The following is a 21929-nucleotide window of genomic DNA, read 5'->3' as shown; positions in this document are numbered from 1 at the left end:
ACTGACCCGCCACTAACCCGCTACTGAACTCCACTAAACCCGCCACTGACCCGCTACTGAGCCTCCACTAAACCCGCCACTGACCCGCTACTGAGCCTCCACTAAACCACTGACCTGCCACTGACCCGCTACTGAGCCTCCACTAAACCCGCCACTGACCCGCCACTGCCCGCTACTGAGCCTCCACTAAACCCGCCACTGACCCGCTACTGCCTCCACTAAAGCCTCCACTAATGACCCGCCACTGACCCGCTACTGAGCCTCCACTAAACCCGCCACTGACCCGCCACTGCCCCACTACTGAGCCTCCACTAAACCCGCCACTGCCCCGCCACTGACCCACCACTGCCCTGCTACTGAGCCTCCACTAAACCCGCCACTGACCCGCCACTGACCCGCCACTAACCCGCTACTGAGACTCCACTAGACCGGCCAACACCCGCTACTGAGCCTCCACTAAACCCGCCCTCCGACCCGCTACTGAGCCTCCACTAAACCCGCCTCTGACTGACCCGCTACTGAGCCTCCACTAAACCCGCCACTGTCCCGCCACTGACCTGCTACTGAGCCTCCACTAAACCCACCACTGACCCGCCACTGCCCCACTACTGAGCCTCCACTAAACCCGCCACTGCCCCGCCACTGACCCACCACTGCCCTGCTACTGAGCCTCCACTAAACCCGCCACTGACCCGCCACTGACCCGCTACTGAGCCTCCACTAAACCCGTCACTGACCCGCTACTGAGCCTCCACTAAACCCGCCTCCGACCCGCTACTGAGCCTCCACTAAACCCGCCACTGACCCGCTACAGAGTCTCCACTAAACCCGCCACTGACCCGCCACTGACCCGCTACTGAGCCTCCACTAAACCCGCCACTGACCTGCCACTGACCCGCCACAACCCGCTACTGAGCATCCACTAAACCCGCCACTGACCCGCTACTGAGCCTCCACTAAACCCGCCACTGCCCCGCTACTGAGCCTCCACTGAACCCGCCACTGACCTGCCACTGACCCGCTACTGAGCCTCCACTAAACCCGCCACTGACCCGCCACTGCCCCGCTACTGAGCCTCCACTAAAACCCGCCACTGACCCGCTACTGAGCCTCCACTAAACCCGCCAATGACCCGCCTCTGACCCGCTACTGAGCCTCCACTAAACCCGCCACTGACCCGCCACTGCCCCACTATTGAGCCTCCACTAAACCCGCCACTGCCCCGCCACTGACCCACCACTGCCCTGCTACTGAGCCTCCACTAAACCCGCCACTGACCCGCCACTGACCCGCCACTAACCCGCTACTGAGACTCCACTAGACCGCCAACACCCGCTACTGAGCCTCCACTAAACCCGCCTCCGACCCGCTACTGAGCCTCCACTAAACCCGCCTCTGACCCGCTACTGAGCCTCCACTAAACCCGCCACTGTCCCGCCACTGACCTGCTACTGAGCCTCCACTAAACCCCCCACTGACCCGCCACTGCCCCACTACTGAGCCTCCACTAAACCCGCCACTGCCCCGCCACTGACCCACCACTGCCCTGCTACTGAGCCTCCACTAAACCCGCCACTGACCCGCCACTGACCCGCTACTGAGCCTCCACTAAACCCGTCACTGACCCGCTACTGAGCCTCCACTAAACCCGCCTCCGACCCGCTACTGAGCCTCCACTAAACCCGCCACTGACCCGCTACTGAGTCTCCACTAAACCCGCCACTGACCCGCCACTGACCCGCTACTGAGCCTCCACTAAACCCGCCACTGACCTGCCACTGACCCGCCACTAACCCGCTACTGAGCATCCACTAAACCCGCCTCCGACCCGCTACTGAACCTCCACTAAACCCGCCACTGCCCCGCTACTGAGCCTCCACTGAACCCGCCACTAACCTGCCACTGACCCGCTACTGAGCCTCCACTAAACCCGCCACTGACCCACTACTGACCCGCTACTGAGCCTCCACTAAACCCGCCAATGACCCTCCTCTGACCCGCTACTGAGCCTCCACTAGACCCGCCACTGTCCCGCCACTGACCCGCCACTAACCCGCTACTGAGCCTCCACTAAACCCGCCACTGACCCGCCACTGCCCCACTACTGAGCCTCCACTAAACCCGCCACTGCCCCGCCACTGACCCACCACTGCCCTGCTACTGAGCCTCCACTAAACCCGCCACTAACCCGCCACTGACCCGCCACTAACCCGCTACTGAGACTCCACTAAACCCGCCACTGACCCGCTACTGAGCCTCCACTAAACCCGCCTCCGACCCGCTACTGAGCCTCCACTAAACCCGCCAATGACCCGCTACTGAGCCTCCACTAAACCCGCCACTGTCCCGCCACTAACTCGCTACTGAGCCTCCACTAAACCAGCCACTGACCCGCCACTGCCACACTACTGAGCCTCCACTAAACCCGCCACTGCCCCGCCACTGAACCACCACTGCCCTGCTACTGAGCCTCCACTAAACCCGACACTGACCCGCCACTGACCCGCTACTGAGCCTCCACTAAACCCGCCACTGACCCGCCTCTGACCCGCTACTGAGCCTCCACTAAACCCGCCACTGTCCCGCCACTAACCCGCTAATGAGCCTCCACTAAACCCGCCACTGACCCGCCTCTGACCCGCTACTGAGCCTCAACTAAACCTGCCATTGACCCGCCACTGATCCTCCACTAAACCTGCCACTGACCCGCTACTGACCCGCTACTGAGCCTCCACCAAACCCGCCACTGACCCGCTACTGAGCCTCCACTAAACCCGCCTCTGACCCGCTACTGAGCCTCCACTAAACCTGCCACTGACCCGCTACTGACCCGCTACTGAGCCTCCACTAAACCCGCCACTGACCCGCCACTAACCCGCTACTGAGCCTCCACTAAACCCGCCACTGACCCGCCTCTGACCCGCGACTGAGCCTCCACTAAACCCGCCACTGACCCGCTACTGAGCCTCCACTAAACCCGCCACTGACCCGCACTGACCCGCTACTGAGCCTCCACTAAACCCGCCACTGACCCGCTACTGAGCCTCCAATAAACTTGCGACTGACCCGCTACTGAGCCTCCACTAAACCCACCACTGACCCACTACTGTCCCGCTAATGAGCCTCCACTAAACCCTCCACTGACCCGCTACTGAGCCTCCACTAAACCCACCACTGACCCACTACTGTCCCGCTACTGAGCCTCCACTAAACCCTCCACTGTCCAGCTACTGAGCCTCCACTAAACCCACCACTGACCCACTACTGTCCCGCTAATGAGCCTCCACTAAACCCGCCTCTGACCCGCTACTGCCCTGCTACTGAGCCTCCACTAAACCCGCCACTGACCCACTACTGACCCGCTACTGAGCCTCCACTAAACCCGCCACTGACCCGCCTCTGACCCGCTACTGAGCCTCCACTAAACCCGCCACTGCCCCGCCACTGACCCGCCACTGCCCCGCTACTGAGCCTCCACTAAACCTGCCACTGACCCGCCACTGACCCGCTACTGAGCCTGAGCCCTCTAAACCCGCCAATGACCCGCCACTGACCCGCTACTGAGCCTCCACTAAACCCGCCACTGTCCCGCCACTGACCCGCCACTAACCCGCTACTGAGCCTCCACTAAACCCGCCACTGACCCGCCACTGCCCCACTACTGAGCCTCCACTAAACCCGCCACTGCCCCACCACTGTCCCACCACTGCCCTGCTACTGAGCCTCCACTAAACCCGCCACTGACCCGCCACTGACCCGCCACTGACCCGCTACTGAGCCTCCACTAAACCCGCCACTGACCCGCCTCTGACCCGCTACTGAGCCTCCACTAAACCCGCCACTGTCCCGCCACTGACCCGCCACTAACCCGCTACTGAGCCTCCACTAAACACGCCACTGACGAGCCTCTGACCCGCTACTGAGCCTCAACTAAACCTGCCATTGACCCGCCACTGAGCCTCCACTAAACCCGCCACTGACCCGCTACTGACCCGCTACTGAGCCTCCACTAAAACCGCCACTGACACGCTACTGACCAGCTACTGAGCCTCCACTAAACCCGCCACTGACCCGCTACTGAGCCTCCACTAAACCCGCCTCCGACCCGCTACTGAGCTTCCACTAAACCCGCCACTGACCCGCTACTGAGCCTCCACTAAACCCGCCACTGACCCGCCACTGACCCGCTACTGAGCCTCCACTAAACCCGCCACTGACCTGCCACTGACCCGCCACTAACCCGCTACTGAGCATCCACTAAACCCGCACTGACCCGCTACTGAGCCTCCACTAAACCCGCCACTGACCCGCCACTGCCCCGCTACTGAGCCTCCACTAAACCCGCTACTGACCCGCTACTGAGCCTCCACTAAACCCTGCCAATGACCCGCCTCTGACCCCGCCACTAACCCGCTACTGAGCCTCCACTAGACCCGCCACTGTCCCGCCACTGACCCGCCACTAACCCGCTACTGAGCCTCCACTAAACCCGCCACTGACCAGACACTGCCCCACTACTGAGCCTCCACTAAACCCGCCACTGCCCCGCCACTGACCCACCACTGCCCTGCTACTGAGCTCCACTAAACCCGCCACTGACCCACCACTAACCCGCTACTGAGACTCCACTAAACCCGCCACTGACCCGCTACTGAGCCTCCACTAAACCCGCCTCCGACCCGCTACTGAGCCTCCACTAAACCCGCCACTGCCCCGCTACTGAGCCTCCACTGAACCCGCCACTGACCTGCCACTGACCCGCTACTGAGCCTCCACTAAACCCGCCACTGACCCACTACTGACCCGCTACTGAGCCTCCACTAAACCTGCCAATGACCCTCCTCTGACCCGCTACTGAGCCTCCACTAGACCCGCCACTGTCCCGCCACTGACCCGCCACTAACCCGCTACTGAGCCTCCACTAAACCCGCCACTGACCCGCCACTGCCCCACTACTGAGCCTCCACTGCCCTGCTACTGAGCCTCCACTAAACCCGCCACTAACCCGCCACTGCCCCGCCACTGACCCACCACTGCCCTGCTACTGAGCCTCCACTAAACCCGCCACTAACCCGCCACTGACCCGCCACTAACCCTCTAATGAGACTCCACTAAACCCGCCACTGACCCGCTACTGAGCCTCCACTAAACCCGCCTCCGACCCGCTGACTGAGCCTCCACTAAACCCGCCACTGTCCCGCCACTAACCCGCTACTGAGCCTCCACTAAACCAGCCACTGACCCGCCTCTGACCCACTACTGAGCCTCAACTAAACCTGCCATTGACCCGCCACTGAGCCTCCACTAAACTTGCCACTGACCCGCTACTGACCCGCTACTGAGCCTCCACTAAACCCGCCACTGACCCGCTACTGAGCCTCCACTAAACCCGCCTCTGACCCGCTACTGAGCCTCCACTAAACCTGCCACTGACCCGCTACTGACCCGCTACTGAGCCTCCACTAAACCCGCCACTGACCCGCCACTAACCCGCTACTGAGCCTCCACTAAACCCGCCTCCGACCCGCTACTGAGCCTCCACTAAACCCGCCACTGACCCACCACTGCCCTGCTACTGAGCCTCCACTAAACCCGCCACTGACCCGCCACTGCCCCGCTACTGAGCCTCCACTAAACCCGCCACTGACCCGCCTCTGACCCGCGACTGAGCCTCCACTAAACCCGCCACTGACCCGCTACTGAGCCTCCACTAAACCCGCCACTGACCCGCTACTGACCCGCTACTGAGCCTCCACTAAACCCGCCACTGACCCGCTACTGAGCCTCCACTAAACTTGCGACTGACCCGCTACTGAGCCTCCACTAAACCCACCACTGACCCACTACTGTCCCGCTATTGAGCCTCCACTAAACCCTCCACTGACCCGCTACTGAGCCTCCACTAAACCCACCACTGACCCACTACTGTCCCGCTAATGAGCCTCCACTAAACCCTCCACTGACCCGCTACTGAACCTCCAAAAAACCTGCCACTGATCTGCTACTGAGCCTCCACTAAACCCGCCACTGACCCGCTACTGAGCCTCCACTAAACCCACCACTGACCCACTACTGTCCCGCTAATGAGCCTCCACTAAACCCTCCACTGACCCGCTACTGAGCCTCCACTAAACCTGCCACTGACCCGCTACTGAGCCTCCACTAAACCCGCCACTGACCCGCTACTGAGCCTCCACTAAACCCACCACTGACCCCCGCTACTTAGCCTCCACTAAACCCGCTACTGACCCGCCACTGACCCGCTACTGACCCGCTACTGAGCCTCCACTAAACCCGCCACTGACCCGCTACTGAGCCTCCACTAAACCCGCCACTGACCCGCTACTGAGCCTCCACTAAACCCACCACTGACCCACCACTGACCCTCAACTGACCCGCTACTGACCCGCTACTGAGCCTCCACTAAACCCGCCACTGACCCGCTACTGACCCGTCACTGAGCCTCAACTAAACCTGCCACTGACCCGCTACTGAGCCTCCACTAAACCCGCCACTGACCCGCTACTGAGCCTCCACTAAACCCGCCACTGACCCGCTACTGAGCCTCCACTAAACCCGCCACTGCTATCACCTCTCCTCTCTTTAACCCAGAACCAGCCAACTCTCAGGGACGACAAGACAGACTCCTTGCCCTCTTTTCCCTCTTTCCTACATCTCTCACCTCTCTCCCTTTTCTCCCTCTCTCACACCTCTCTCCCACCTTTTTCCCTTTTCTCCCTCTCTCCCACCTCTCTCCCAACTCTCTCCCACCTCTCTCCCACGTTTCTCCCACCTCTCTCCCTCTCTCTCCCTTTTCTCCCTCTCTCCCTCTCTCCCACCTCTCTCCCTTTTCTCCCTCTCTCCCACCTCTCTCCCTGTCACCGCTTGCCTCTGGTCCGCTCTGACATCTGGTCTGCTCCCACATCAGGGTCTACAGGAACAGGGAGGGCTGTTAGGGAGGACATATGTCTTGCCCTCTCTCCCATCACTGTGTCTGTCTCTCCTCTCTTTAACAAGGCCAGCTATTGCTCCCTGCCCCCTCTTCCCTCTCTCCCTCTCTCCCACCGCATGCCTCTGGCCCCACATCGGGATCTACAGCCCTCCCAGAAGCAGGGGCAAGGGGATGTGGCCAGCCCACAACCCCACAGGCAGGTACCTTTTCATAGGCAGACCTCAGCTCTGTGACACACAGTGATGTCGACAGCTTGTCACCAGCAGCCATCAGCCTCTTCCTGTCGAGAAAGATGGTCATGTCCACAGGGACCCAGCACCTGTCATAGCCTGTCCTCGTCTTCAAGGTACGTGTCATATCCTCGTCTTCAAGGTATGTGTCATATCCTGTCCTCGTCTTCAAGGTACGTGTCATATCCTGTCCTCGTCTTCAAGGTACGTGTCATATCCTGTCCTCGTCTTCAAGGTACGTGTCATATCCTGTCCTCGTCTTCAAGGTACGGATCCTATTCTGTGCTCGTCTTCAAGGTAAGTGTCATATCCTGTCCTCGTCTTCAAGGTACGTGTCATATCCTCGTCTTCAAGGTAAGTGTCATATCCTGTCCTCGTCTTCAAGGTACGTGTCATATCCTGTCCTCCTCTTCAAGGTAAGTGTCATATCCTGCCCTCGTCTTCAAGGTACGTGTCATATCCTGTCCTCCTCTTCAAGGTAAGTGTCATATCCTGTCCTCGTCTTCAAGGTACGTGTCATATCCTGTCCTCGTCTTCAAGGTATGTGTCATATCCTGTCCTCGTCTTCAAGGTACGTGTCATATCCTGTCCTCGTCTTCAAGATACGTGTCATATCCTTGTCCTCGTCTTCAAGGTACGTGTCATATCCTGTCCTCGTCTTCAAGGTACGGATCCTATTCTGTGCTCGTCTTCAAGGTAAGTGTCATATCCTGTCCTCGTCTTCAAGGTACGTGTCATATCCTGTCCTCGTCTTCAAGGTACGTGTCATATCCTGTCCTCCTCTTCAAGGTAAGTGTCATATCCTGTCCTCGTCTTCAAGGTACGTGTCATATCCTGTCCTCGTCTTCAAGGTAAGTGTCATATCCTGTCCTCGTCTTCAAGGCACGTGTCATATCCTGTCCTCATCTTCACCTGCATGGCTGCCAGGTGACTCAGGAGGAGATATATCTCTGTCTGTCTCTAGTCTATGAAGTATAATAGACTAATAAACTTCATAGGCTAACAGACTTCATAGACTTCATAGACTAATAGACTTCATAGACTAATAAACTTCATAGACTTCAGAGACTAATAGACGTCATAGACTAACAGACTAATAGACTAATATACTAATAGACTAATAGATTAATATACTTCATAGACTAATAGACTAATATAATAATAGACTAATAGATTAATATACTTCATAGACTAATAGACTTCATAGACTAATAGACAAATAGACCAATATACTTCATAGACTAATAAACTAATAGACTAATATACTAATAGACAAATAGACTAATAGACTAATAGATTAATATACTTCATAGACTAATAGACTAATAGACTTCATAGACTAATAGACTAATAGACAAATATACCAATATACTTCATAGACTAATATGCTAATATACTAATATACTAATAGACTTCATAGACTAATAGACTAATATGCTAATATACTAATAGACTTCATAGACTAATAGACTAATAGACTTCATAGACTAATAGACTAATATGCTAATATACTAATAGACTTCATAGACTAATAGACTAATAGACTTCATAGACTAATAGACTAATATGCTAATATACTAATAGACTTCATAGACTAATAGACTAATAGACTAATATACTAATAGACTTCATAGACTAATAAACTAATAGACTAATAGACTAATAGACTAAATAAGACTAATAGACTAATAGACTTAACTAATAGACTTCATAGACTAATAGACTAATAGAATATACTAATAGACTTAATAGACTAATAGACAAATAGACCAATAGACTTAATAGACTAATATGCTAATAATATACTAATATACTAATAGACTTCATAGACTAATAGACTAATACTGCAAGACTAATATACTAATAGACTTCATAGACTAATAGACTAATAGACTTCATAGACTAATAGACTAATAGACTTCATAGACTAATAGCTAATAGACTAATAGACTAGACTTCATAGACTAATAGACTTCATAGACTAATAGACTTCTTTATAGACTAGAATAGACTAATATAGACTAATAGACTAATATACTAATAGACTTCATAGACTAATAGACTAATATGCTAATATACTAATAGACTTCATAGACTAATATACTAATAGACTTCATAGACTAATATACTAATAGACTTCATAGACTAATAGACTAATAGACTTCATAGACTTCATCGACTAATAGACTTCATAGACTAATAGACTTCATAGACTAATAGACTTCATAGAGTAATAGACTAATATACTAATAGACTTCATAGACTTCATAGACTAATAGACTTCATAGAGTAATAGACTAATATACTAATAGACTTCATAGACTTCATAGACTAATAGACTAATATGCTAATATACTAATAGACTAATATGCTAATATACTAATAGACTTCATAGACTTTAGACTAATAGACCTCATAGACTTCATAGACTTCATAGACTTTAGACTTTATAGACTAATAGACTTCATAGACTAATAGACTAATATACTAATAGACTTCATAGACTAATATACTAATAGACTTCATAGACTTTAGACTTTAGAGACTAATAGACTTCATAGACTAATAGACTAATAGACTAATATACTTCATCAAGCTGCTGGGACGTTACTGTATGGTGTGTTTATGTTCTTATCACACAGAAGATGAGAGGTCCTCAGAAGAGACTTCAGCCTCGTGTACCCAGACTGGGCAAAATTGGCAAAGATTGTCTATAGTAGGAAACAGTTATCAATCACTATTCAGCCCACTGTCTATAGTAGGAAACAGTTATCAATCACTAGTCAGCCCACTGTCTATAGTAGTAAACAGTCATCAATCACTAGTCGGCCCACTGTCTATAGTAGGAAACAGTTATCGATCACTAGTCAGCCCACTGTCTATAGTAGTAAACAGTTATCAATCACTATTCAGCCCACTGTCTATAGTGGGACAGTTATCAATCACTATTCAGCTCACTGTCTACAGTAAGACAGTTATCAATCACTAGTCAGCCCTCTGTCTATAGTAGGAAACAGTTATCAATCACTAGTCAGCCCACTGTCTATAGTGGGACAGTTATCAATCACTATTCAGCTCACTGTCTACAGTAAGACAGTTATCAATCACTAGTCAGCCCTCTGTCTATAGTAGGAAACAGTTATCAATCACTAGTCAGCCCTCTGTCTATAGTGGGACAGTTATCAATCACTAGTCAGCCCTCTGTCTATAGTGGGACAGTTATCAATCACTAGTCAGCCCTCTGTCTATAGTAGGAAACAGTTATCAATCATTAGTCAGCCCACTGTCTATAGTAGGAAACAGTTATCAATCACTAGTCAGCCCACTGTCTATAGTAGGAAACAGTTATCAATCACTAGTCAGCCCTCTGTCTATAGTGGGACAGTTATCAATCACTAGTCAGCCCTCTGTCTATAGTAGGAAACAGTTATCAATCACTATTCTGCCCACTGTCTATAGTAGGAAACAGTTATCAATCACTAGTCAGCCCACTGTCTATAGCCCAATGTCTATAGTAGGAAACAGTTATCAATCACTATTCAGCCCACTGTCTATAGTAGGAAACAGTTATCAATCACTATTCTGCCCACTGTCTATAGTAGGAAACAGTTATCAATCACTAGTCAGCCCACTGTCTATAGTAGTAAACAGTCATCAATCACTAGTCGGCCCACTGTCTATAGTAGGAAACAGTTATCGATCACTAGTCAGCCCACTGTCTATAGTAGTAAACAGTTATCAATCACTATTCAGCCCACTGTCTATAGTGGGACAGTTATCAATCACTATTCAGCTCACTGTCTACAGTAAGACAGTTATCAATCACTAGTCAGCCCTCTGTCTATAGTAGGAAACAGTTATCAATCACTAGTCAGCCCACTGTCTATAGTAGGAAACAGTTATCAATCACTAGTCAGCCCTCTGTCTATAGTAGGAAACAGTTATCAATCACTAGTCAGCCCACTGTCTATAGTAGGAAACAGTTATCAATCACTAGTCAGCCCACTGTCTATAGTAGGAAACAGTTATCAATCACTAGTCAGCCCACTGTCTATAGTGGGACAGTTATCAATCACTATTCAGCTCACTGTCTATAGTAGTAAACAGTTATCAATCACTAGTCAGCCCACTGTCTATAGTAGGAAACAGTTATCAATCACTAGTCAGCCCACTGTCTATAGTAGGAAACAGTTATCAATCACTAGTCAGCCCACTGTCTATAGTAGTAAACAGTTATCAATCACTAGTCAGCCCACTGTCTACAGTAGGAAACAGTTATCAATCACTAGTCAGCCCACTGTCTACAGTAGGAAACAGTTATCAATCACTAGTCAGCCCACTGTCTATAGTAGGAAACAGTTATCAATCACTAGTCAGCCCACTGTCTATAGTAGGAAACAGTTATCGATCACTAGTCAGCCCACTGTCTATAGTAGGAAACAGTTATCAATCACTAGTCAGCCCACTGTCTATAGCCCAATGTCTATAGTAGGAAACAGTTATCAATCACTAGTCAGCCCTCTGTCTATAGTAGGAAACAGTTATTAATCACTAGTCAGCCCACTGTCTATAGCCCAATGTCTATAGTAGGAAACAGTTATCAATCACTAGTCAGCCCACTGTCTATAGTAGGAAACAGTTATCAATCACTAGTCAGCCCACTGTCTATAGCCCAATGTCTATAGTAGGAAACAGTTATCAATCACTAGTCAGCCCTCTGTCTATAGTAGGAAACAGTTATTAATCACTAGTCAGCCCACTGTCTATAGTGGGACAGTTATCAATCACTATTCAGCCCACTGTCTATAGTGGGACAGTTATCAATCACTATTCAGCTCACTGTCTACAGCCCAATGTCTATAGTAGGAAACATATTCGTCGCCAAACCCACTGGCTCCAGGTCATCTACAAGTCTCTGCTAGGTAAAGCCCCGCCTTATCTCAGCTCACTGGTCACCAAAGCAACAAACACCCACCCGTAGCATGCGCTCCAGCAGGTATATCTAACTGGTCATCTCCAAAGCCAACTCCTCCTTTGGCTGCCTCTCCTTCCAGTTCTCTGCTGCCAATGACTGGAACGAACAAAAATCACTGAAGCTGGAGACTTATATCTCCCTCACTCACTTTAATCACCAGCTGTCAGAGCAGCTCACAGATCTCTGCACCTGTTCACAGCCCATCTGTAAACGGCCCATCTATCTATCTACCTCATCCCCATACTATATTTATTTATCTTGCTCATTTGCACCCCAGTATCTCTACTTGCACATTCATCTTCTTCACATCTACCATTCCAGTGTTTAATTACTATATTTTAATTACTTCGCCACCATGGCCTATTTATTGCCTTTACCTCCCTTATCTCACCTCATTTGCACATAATGTATATAGACTTTTCTACTGTATTATTGATTGTATGTTTGTTTATTCCATGTGTAACTCTGTTTTGTTGTATGTTTGTTTACTCCATGTGTAACTCTGTGTTGTTGTATGTTTGTTTATTCCATGTGTAACTCTGTTTTGTTGTATGTTTGTTTACTCCATGTGTAACTCTGTGTTGTCTGTTCACACTGCTATGCTTTATCTTGGACAGGTTGCAGTTGTAAATGAGAACTTGTTCTCAACTAGCCTACCAGGAAACCTCTTGAGCCTACTTGAGACGCAGACGTCCCACCTAGAGCTCTGGAAATGCAAATGCGCTACGCTACACGCTAATAGTATTAGTTAAAACGCAAACGTTCATTAAAATACACATGCTTGGTATTGAAATAAAGCTACAGTCATTGTGAATCTAGCCACCGAGTCAGATTTTTAAAATGCTTTTCGGCGAAAGCATGAGAAGCTATTATCTGATAGCATGCAACACCCCAAAAGACCCGTAGGGGATGTAAACAAAAGAATTAGCATAGTCGGCGCTACACAAACCGCACAATAAAATATAAAACATTAATTACCTTTGACCATCTTCTTTCTTGGCACACCTTGATGTCCCATAATCAATACTGGGTCTTTTTTTGGATTAAATCGGTCCATATATAGCCTAGATATCGATCTATGAAGACTGTGTGATAAACGGAAAAAAATAGCGTTTCATAACGTAACGTCATTTTTTTAAAGTTAAAAATTCGACGATAAACTTTCACAAAACACTTCGAAATACCTTTCTAATGCAACTTTAGGTATAACTACACGTTAATAAGCTATAAAAATCATCAGGAGGCGATGTAAATTCGATAGTTGGTCGTGTGGAAAAATGTCCGGAAAAACACAGAGACAATGCCTCAGGTTGGTGGTCGGAGGGAATCGGTTCCCTTTGGTCGGATCTACCAAGAATCAAATCAGAATCAAATGAGGAGACTCTATACATCCTGTGGAAGCTGTAGGTACTGCAAGCTCGGCCTCATTTAATACGGTTCACCTTTAACAATGGGTTGAAGTGGCGCATGGATATTTTTTCCCATCTCCAGTGATCAGATTTTCCTGCGCTTTTCGATGAAACAGACGTTCTGTTATAGTCACAGCCGTGATTTAAACAGTTTTGGAAACGTCTGAGTGTTTTCTATCCACACATACTAATCATATGCATATACTATATTCCTGGCCTGAGTAGCAGGACGCCAAAATGTTGCGCGATTTTTAACAGAATTTCCGAAAAAGTAGGGGGGAGGCTTAACAGGTTTTAATTAAATAAAGGTGAAATAAAAATAAATATATAACAAACTCAGCCAACTGTCTATAGTAGGAAACAGACTTGTTATCATTCATCCACGTATATCACACATGACACGAGCCAAGACCCCATAGTTCAAATTACACTAAACATTTGTGAGTGAGTGTGTGAGTGAGTGAGTGAGTGAGTGAGTGAGTGAGTGAGTGAGTGAGTGAGTGAGTGAGTGAGCATGCGTGTGATATTGAATAAAAATGTTTTCCGATTAGCAGACGCTTTATTTTACAGTAGTAGTGTTATTTTACAGTAGTGTTATTTTACAGTAGTGTTATTTACAGTAGTGTTATCTTCCAGTAGTGTTATTTTACAGTAGTAATGTTATTTTACAGTAGTGTTATATTACAGTAGTGTTATTTACAGTAGTGTTATTTTACAGTAGTGTTATTTTACAGTAGTGTTATTTTACAGTAGTGTTATTTACAGTAGTGTTATTTACAGTAGTGTTATCTTCCAGTAGTGTTATTTTACAGTAGTAATGTTATATTACAGTAGTGTTATATTACAGTAGTGTTATTTACAGTAGTGTTATCTTCCAGTAGTGTTATCTTCCAGTAGTGTTATTTTACAGTAGTAATGTTATATTACAGTAGTGTTATCCCACCAGTAGTGTTATCTCCCAGTAGTGTTTTTTTACAGTAGTAATGTTATATTACAGTAGAGTTATATTACAGTAGTGTTATATTACAGTGGAGTTATATTACAGTAGCGTTATCTTACAGTAGTGTTATTTACAGTAATGTTATCTTACAGTAGTTTTATCTTACAGTAATGTTATTTTACAGTAGTGTTATCTTACAGCAATGTTACATTACAGTAGTGTTATCTTACAGTAGTGTTATCTTACAGTAGTGTTATTTTACAGTAGTGTTATTTACAGTAGTGTTATTTTACAATAGTGTTATTTACGGTAGTGTTATCTTACAGTAGTGTTATCTTACAGTAATGTTATCTTAGTGATGATATATTACAGTAGTGTTATTTTACAGTAATGTTGGCACAACTTTTTGTTTGCACCGATGGTAGATAGATGGCAAAGCATGGCATAGTAGCGATGCCATGTGTGCGTGGAGAGATGGGGGTGAAGAACATCTCCTTACCTGGCAGTTCACATCCCAGGACCTCCAGCCTCATCCCTATCCCAGCAGGAGACCACCTCTCTGGGTAGATCCTGATGAACTGAGCCGTTATCTCCTCAAACCGACGGATCTCTGGAGTGTCGTAGTGTGTGTTTCCCTCAAAAATCTGTAGCAGAGACAATGAGAAGAGAGATGTATAAATCTGTAGCAGAGACACTGAGAAGAGAGATGTATAATTCTGTAGCAGAGACAATGAGAAGAGAGATGTATAAATCTGTAGCAGAGACACTGACCACGTTTCCACCTACATACAGTATGCGAGTAAAGTCATACTGTATGAAAACAGCTGTGATGGAAACAGGACGTTTCTGTACAATTTTATAAATAAATTGTTTGTTCGACATGGTGGGATCTTTTTTGTGTCGGTAAAATCTATTGGAAACACATTTTATGGGCGAATATTGATATAATAACAATGATATCAAAGTCACGTGATGGTGTCTGGTCCGCTACGACTCAGGAAAACATGCAGTTTATTAGGCAAAACATGCCGTTTGACAAAGACCAATATTGTCGCTCTCCTCCATAACAATATTCTCCATAGTAATCGCATCGTTCAACAGGGACACAACTATCACTAGAGATGGAAACACGTTGAATATTCGAGTTTTATTTGATACAAGAAAACTGAGAATAAGAAGTACATTTTGTGTGCCCTATGTCATCACGTGCCCTATGTCATCACGTGCCCTATGTCATCATGTGCCCTATGTCATCACGTGCCCTATGTCATCACATGCCTTATGTCATCACGTGCCCTATGTCATCACGTGCCCTATGTCATCACGTGCCCTATGTCATCACGTGCCCTATGTCATCACGTGCCCTATGTCATCACGTGCCCTATGTCACCAAATGCCCTATGTCATCACGTGCCCTATGTCACCAAATGCCCTATGTCATCACGTGCCTTATGTCATCACGGGCCCTATGTGATCACGTGTCCTATGTCATCACGTGCCCTATGTCATCACGTGCCTTATGTCATCACGGGCCCTATGTGATCACGTGTCCTATCTCATCATGTCACGGGCCCTATGTGATCACGTGCCCTATGTCATCACGTGCCATATGTCATCATGTGCCCTATGTCATCACATGCCCTATGTCACCAAATGCCCTATGTCATCACGTGCCCTATGTCATCACGTGCCCTATGTCATCACGTGCCCTATGTCATCACGGGCCCTATGTGATCACGTGCCCTATGTCATCACGTGCCCTATGTCACCAAATGCCCTATGTCATCACGTGCCCTATGTCACCAAATGCCCTATGTCATCACATGCCCTATGTCACCACGTGCCCTATGTCATCACGTGCCCTATGTCATCACGTGCCTTATGTCATCACGGGCCCTATGTGATCACGTGTCCTATGTCATCACGTGCCCTATGTCACCACGTGCCCTATGTAATCACGTGCCCTATGTCATCACGTGCCCTATGTCACCATGTGCCCTATGTCATCACGTGTCCTATGTCATCACGTGTCCTATGTCACCATGTGCTCTATGTCACCATTTGCCCTATGTCATCATGTGCCCTATGTCATCACGTCCCCTATGTCATCACATGCCCTATGTCATCACGTGCCCTGTCATCACGTGCCCTATGTCATCACATGCCCTATGTCATCACGTGCCCTATGTCATCCCGTGCCCTATGTCATCCCGTGCCCTATGTCATCACATGCCCTATGTCATCACGTGCCCTATGTCATCCCGTGCCCTATGTCATCCCGTGCCCTATGTCATCCCATGCCCTATGTCATCCCATGCCCTATGTCATCACGGATTTTATCCGCAACAAGTCAGTTTGATGAAAACACACTAGTGGTGGAAAATGCTTATTTTCTTTATGAAGTATTCTAGAATGAAAACCTGTCACCAACTGGAAACCAGCTAGTGAGAAGAGAAGGTTTAACACCAAGAGAGCTGAGGAGGAGCAGGGTGTCTGGCTGGGTGTCTGGCTGGGTGTCTGGCTGGGTGTCTGGCTGGGTGTCTGGCAGGGTGTCTGGCAGGGTGTCTGGCTGGGTGTCTGGCTGGGTGTCTGGCTGGGTGTCTGGCAGGGTGTCTGGCTGGGTGTCTGGCTGGGTGTCTGGCTGGGTGTCTGGCTGGGTGTCTGGCTGGGTGTCTGGCTGGGTGTCTGGCTGGGTGTGTCTGGGTGTGTCTGGGTGTGTCTGTGAGAGTGTGTGTGTGTGTGGGGGGGTGTGTGTGTTTCTCTAAACTGCCTACTGGAGCATAGTACTACTATAGTAATATAATCTGAGTTGGTGGCAGAACAGAGACGTTTTTAATTAACACACAAGAAATGTTATCAGAGCAGCTCTCAGCAGTTATCACTCTAATGGAATTATTTTCTTTCCAAACTGAAGGACGCAGGAGGGAGACTTGTCTCTGAATGTGACGGCTCTGAAACTGAGTTCCCAATACTACACTATTCACTATACTTCTTTTGAAAAGTAGTCAAAACTAGTGCACTATATAGGGAATAGTGTACAATTTGGGTGTAGAGGATAAATACCCATAAATGAGAAAATTGTGTTTGTGTGTGTTGTGTGGTGTGTGTGTTTGTGTGTGGTGTGTTGTGTGGTGTGTTTGTTGTGTGTGGTGTGTGTGTGTGTGTGTGTAGTGTGTGGTGTGTTTGTTGTGTGTGGTGTGTGTGTGTGTAGTGTGTGTGGTGTGTGCGTGGTGTTGTGTGTGGTGTATGTGTTGTGTGTGGTGTGTGGTGTGTGTGTAGTGTGTGTGGAGTGTGTGTGTGTGTGGTATTGTGTGTGGTGTGGGTGTGGTGTTGTGTGTGATATGTGTGGTGTGTGTGTGGTGTTGTGTGTGTGTGTGTGTGGTGTGTGTGTGGTGTGTGTGTGGTGTGTGTGTGTGTGTGTGTGTATGTGTGTGTGGTGTGTATGTGTGTGTGTGTGTGTATGTGTGTGTGTGTGTGTGTGTGTGTGGTGTGTGTGTGGTGTGTGTGGTGTGTGTGTGTGTGTGTGTGTGTGTGTGTGTGGTGTGGGTGTGGGTGTGGTGTTGTGTGTGGTGTGTGTGTGTGTGTTGTGTGTGTGTTGTGTGTGGGTGTGTGTGGTGTGTGTGTGTGGTGTGTGTGTGTGTGGTGTATGTGTGGTGTGTGTGTGTGGTGTGTGCGTGTGTGGTGTGTGTGTGTGTGTGTGTGTGTGTGTGTGTGTGTGTGTGTGTGTGGTGCGCGTGTGTGTGTGGTGTGTTTGTGTGTGTGTGTGTGTGTGTGTGTGTGTGGTGTGTGTGTGTGGTGTGGTGTGTGTGTGGTGTGTGGTGCGTGTGTGTGGTGCGTGTGTGGTGTGTGGTGCGTGTGTGTGGTGTGTGTGTGGTGTGTGGTGTGTGGTGTGTGTGTGTGTGTATGTGTGTGTGTGTGTTCCCCATACCTTAGGATGGCTGGTCTTTCTGTCCAGTATAAAAGTCCAGTCCTTGCCCGTCAGGCTGTGAGACACGCGGTACTTCCTGACGAAGGCCCTGTTCTCAGCCGAGGTACTCCCCTCCACTGTCCTGACTCCCTGGGTGATGACGCCTCGTACGGTCTTGGGGACCCCCAAGTCCACCTGGATCAAAACAAATCACACCGACGGAAAGATGAAGTGATTTGAAATCGCAAAACACACTTTACAGTGACAGAGGTAAACAGACAGAAGGCAAAATACAAGGAACAGCCTACACCTGTTGTATTCAGCAAGGTAAGGAACAGCCTACACCTGGTCTACCTACACCTGTTGTATTCAGCAAGGTAAGGAACAGCCTACACCTGGTCTACCTACACCTGTTGTATTCAGCAAGGTAAGGAACAGCCTACACCTGGTCTACCTACACCTGTTGTAATCAGCAAGGTAAGGAACAGCCTACACCTGGTCTACCTACACCTGTTGTATTCAGCAAGGTAAGGAACAGCCTACACCTGTTGTATTCAGCAAGGTAAGGAACAGCCTACACCTGTTCTATTCAGCAAGGTAAGGATCAGCCTACACCTGGTCTACCTACACCTGTTGTATTCAGCAAGGTAAGGAACAGCCTACACCTGGTCTACCTACACCTGTTGTAATCAGCAAGGTAAGGAACAGCCTACACCTGGTCTACCTACACCTGTTGTAATCAGCAAGGTAAGGAACAGCCTACACCTGGTCTACCTACACCTGTTGTAATCAGCAAGGTAAGGAACAGCCTACACCTGGTCTACCTACACCTGTTGTAATCAGCAAGGTAAGGAACAGCCTACACCTGGTCTACCTACACCTGTTGTAATCAGCAAGGTAAGGAACAGCCTACACCTGGTCTACCTACAACTGTTGTAATCAGCAAGGTAAGGAACAGCCTACACCTGGTCTACCTACACCTGTTGTATTCAGCAAGGTAAGGATCAGCCTACACCTGTTCTATTCAGCAAGGTAAGGATCAGCCTACACCTGGTCTACCTACACCTGTTGTATTCAGCATTTCACTGCAAGGTCTACTACACCTGTTGTATTCAGCAAGGTAAGGAACAGCCTACACCTGTTGTATTCAGAGGGGTAAGGAACAGCCTACACCTGTTGTATTCAGCAAGGTAAGGAACAGCCTACACCTGTTGTATTCAGCAAGGTAAGGAACAGCCTACACCTGTTGTATTCAGCAAGGTAAGGAACAGCCTACACCTGTTGTATTCAGCAAGGTAAGGAACAGCCTACACCTGTTGTATTCAGCAAGGTAAGGAACAGCCTACACCTGGTCTACCTACACCTGTTGTATTCAGCAAGGTAAGGATCAGCCTACACCTGTTGTATTCAGAGGGGTAAGGAACAGCCTACACCTGTTGTATTCAGCAAGGTAAGGAACAGCCTACACCTGTTGTATTCAGCAAGGTAAGGAACAGCCTACACCTGTTGTATTCAGCAAGGTAAGGAACAGCCTACACCTGTTGTATTCAGCAAGGTAAGGATCAGCCTACACCTGTTGTATTCAGCAAGGTAAGGATCAGCCTACACCTGTTGTATTCAGCATTTCACTGTGAGGTCTACTACACCTGTTGTATTCAGCATTTCACTGTGAGGTCTACTACACCTGTTGTATTCAGCATCTCACTGTAAGGTCTACTACACCTGTTGTATTCAGCATCTCACTGTAAGGTCTACTACACCTGTTGTATTCAGCATTTCACTGTAAGGTCTACTACACCTGTTGTATTCAGCATTTCACTGTGAGGTCTACTACACCTGTTGTATTCAGCATCTCACTGTAAGGTCTACTACACCTGTTGTATTCAGCATCTCACTGTAAGGTCTACTACACCTGTTGTATTCAGCATCTCACTGTAAGGTCTACTACACCTGTTGTATTCAGCATTTCACTGTAAGGTCTACTACACCTGTTGTATTCAGCATTTCACTGTGAGGTCTACTACACCTGTTGTATTCAGCATTTCACTGTAAGGTCCCTGTTGAGCTAAAAACCTGCAGAAGAATAATTCTTTCTGAAATGTTTTTTTTTAGACACAAACAGTGTTTCTTGGTGTGAAAAGGTCACGTTGTTTACCTGCAGCCACTCCTCCCCGGCCAGAGGCTGTGTTGGGCTGGGGAACCATCCTGACCTGCTGGCTACCAGCCTGGCCGTCCCCATGGAGCCGTGGATATCCCTCATGGATGAGGCTGTGATCTGGGAGTCGGGCAGCAGGCCGGACAGCATCCCCTGCATCTCAGAACATGGAGCGTCTGGAAGGGAGAATTTATTCATTTAAAATATATTCAGGGTCAGTTTCCCAGACACAGATTAAGTTTAGAGAGATATATATATATATATATATATATATATATATATATATATATATATATATATATATATATATATATAGAGGTATATATTTAGATATCCAATGTGTTAGACTTAATCTTGCCCAGAAACCGGCACATAGAGTACAGTAATACACACATGACTGAGAATAAAACAAATAAAAAAAAAACACAAAGTCAGACAACTTATATTATATGGGCCCAGCTAGGGCAGTATATTTTGTACTTGGTGGGGAGGTTAACGGGGGTAGGGAGGGGAGGGAAACAGAAACGAGGAACGGGGGGGAGAGAGAAAGACGAGAGAGAGTGCAGATTGAGCATTGAAGAAGATTGACAAGGACATTTCAAGGCAAAGTGAAATCAATGTTTCATGTAGTCTCAGCAGTCGACTACAACAGTAAATAATGAAACACAAGCCTTGTCTTTGGTCTCAAATGGTACCCTTTGCCCTGTATAGTGCACTTCTTTCCACCAGGGCTCATAGGGCTGTGGTCAGAATTAGTGCCCTAAAAAGGCACGTCCAAGTCACTTTATTACTATTATCTGTGTGTGTTCTTTAAGTGAAGTTAGTGGGAGACATTTTGACTGCAGGATACTAGCTAGGTAGAGAACAGACCAGATGAACAGAAACAGTGGGAGATGGAAGGAAAAGAGATTTGCCCTTTACCTAAAAGAGAGTGAGAGAGCAGATCAGATCCCACACACTCCCACAGTGCTCTGTACTACTGCTGGGTGAACAAAGAGCTTTTCCCTTCCTCGTAAAAGTGTGAAAATTAAAAAGAAATATGGAAAAGCTAGATATGCCAGACATGGAGGGATGAAGAAAGGAGAGAAAGATATAGAGGAGTCAGAGAGAGAAAGACAGACAGACAGACAGACCGAGAGAGAGAAAGAGAGACCGAGAGACAGAGATAGAGAGACAGAGAGAGAGAGAGAGAGACAGAGAGAACCCATTGCCCTTTATGGTTGTGATGTCTGCACACTGACCAATAATTCACTAAATGGGACAAACAAGAAATTGAGACTGCAGAATTCTGCAAAAATATCCTCTGTGTAACGTAAAACACCAAATAATGCATGCAGAGCAGAATTAGGCCGATATCAGCT

At 48.1% G+C, this 21929-nt stretch overlaps 1 protein-coding gene across 2 annotated transcripts in view; it reads right to left on the bottom strand.

Annotated features, from left to right (window-relative positions):
- Positions 1–21929, bottom strand: part of LOC112246167 (neuropilin-2) — a 320170-nt gene that overhangs the window by 137484 nt on the left and 160757 nt on the right. For both annotated transcript variants that reach the window (XM_042320049.1, XM_042320048.1), the window contains exons 9-11: positions 20569–20744; positions 18435–18608; positions 15006–15150 (exon numbers count right to left, since the gene is read on the bottom strand). In XM_042320049.1, the coding sequence (XP_042175983.1) occupies positions 15006–15150; positions 18435–18608; positions 20569–20744 (495 nt within the window). The remainder of the gene's footprint in view (positions 1–15005; positions 15151–18434; positions 18609–20568; positions 20745–21929) is intronic.

Source organism: Oncorhynchus tshawytscha, linkage group LG03 (assembly GCF_018296145.1).
Source record: "Oncorhynchus tshawytscha isolate Ot180627B linkage group LG03, Otsh_v2.0, whole genome shotgun sequence".
Classification (NCBI taxonomy): domain Eukaryota; kingdom Metazoa; phylum Chordata; class Actinopteri; order Salmoniformes; family Salmonidae; genus Oncorhynchus; species Oncorhynchus tshawytscha.
This window is presented reverse-complemented; position numbering and strand designations above follow the sequence as displayed.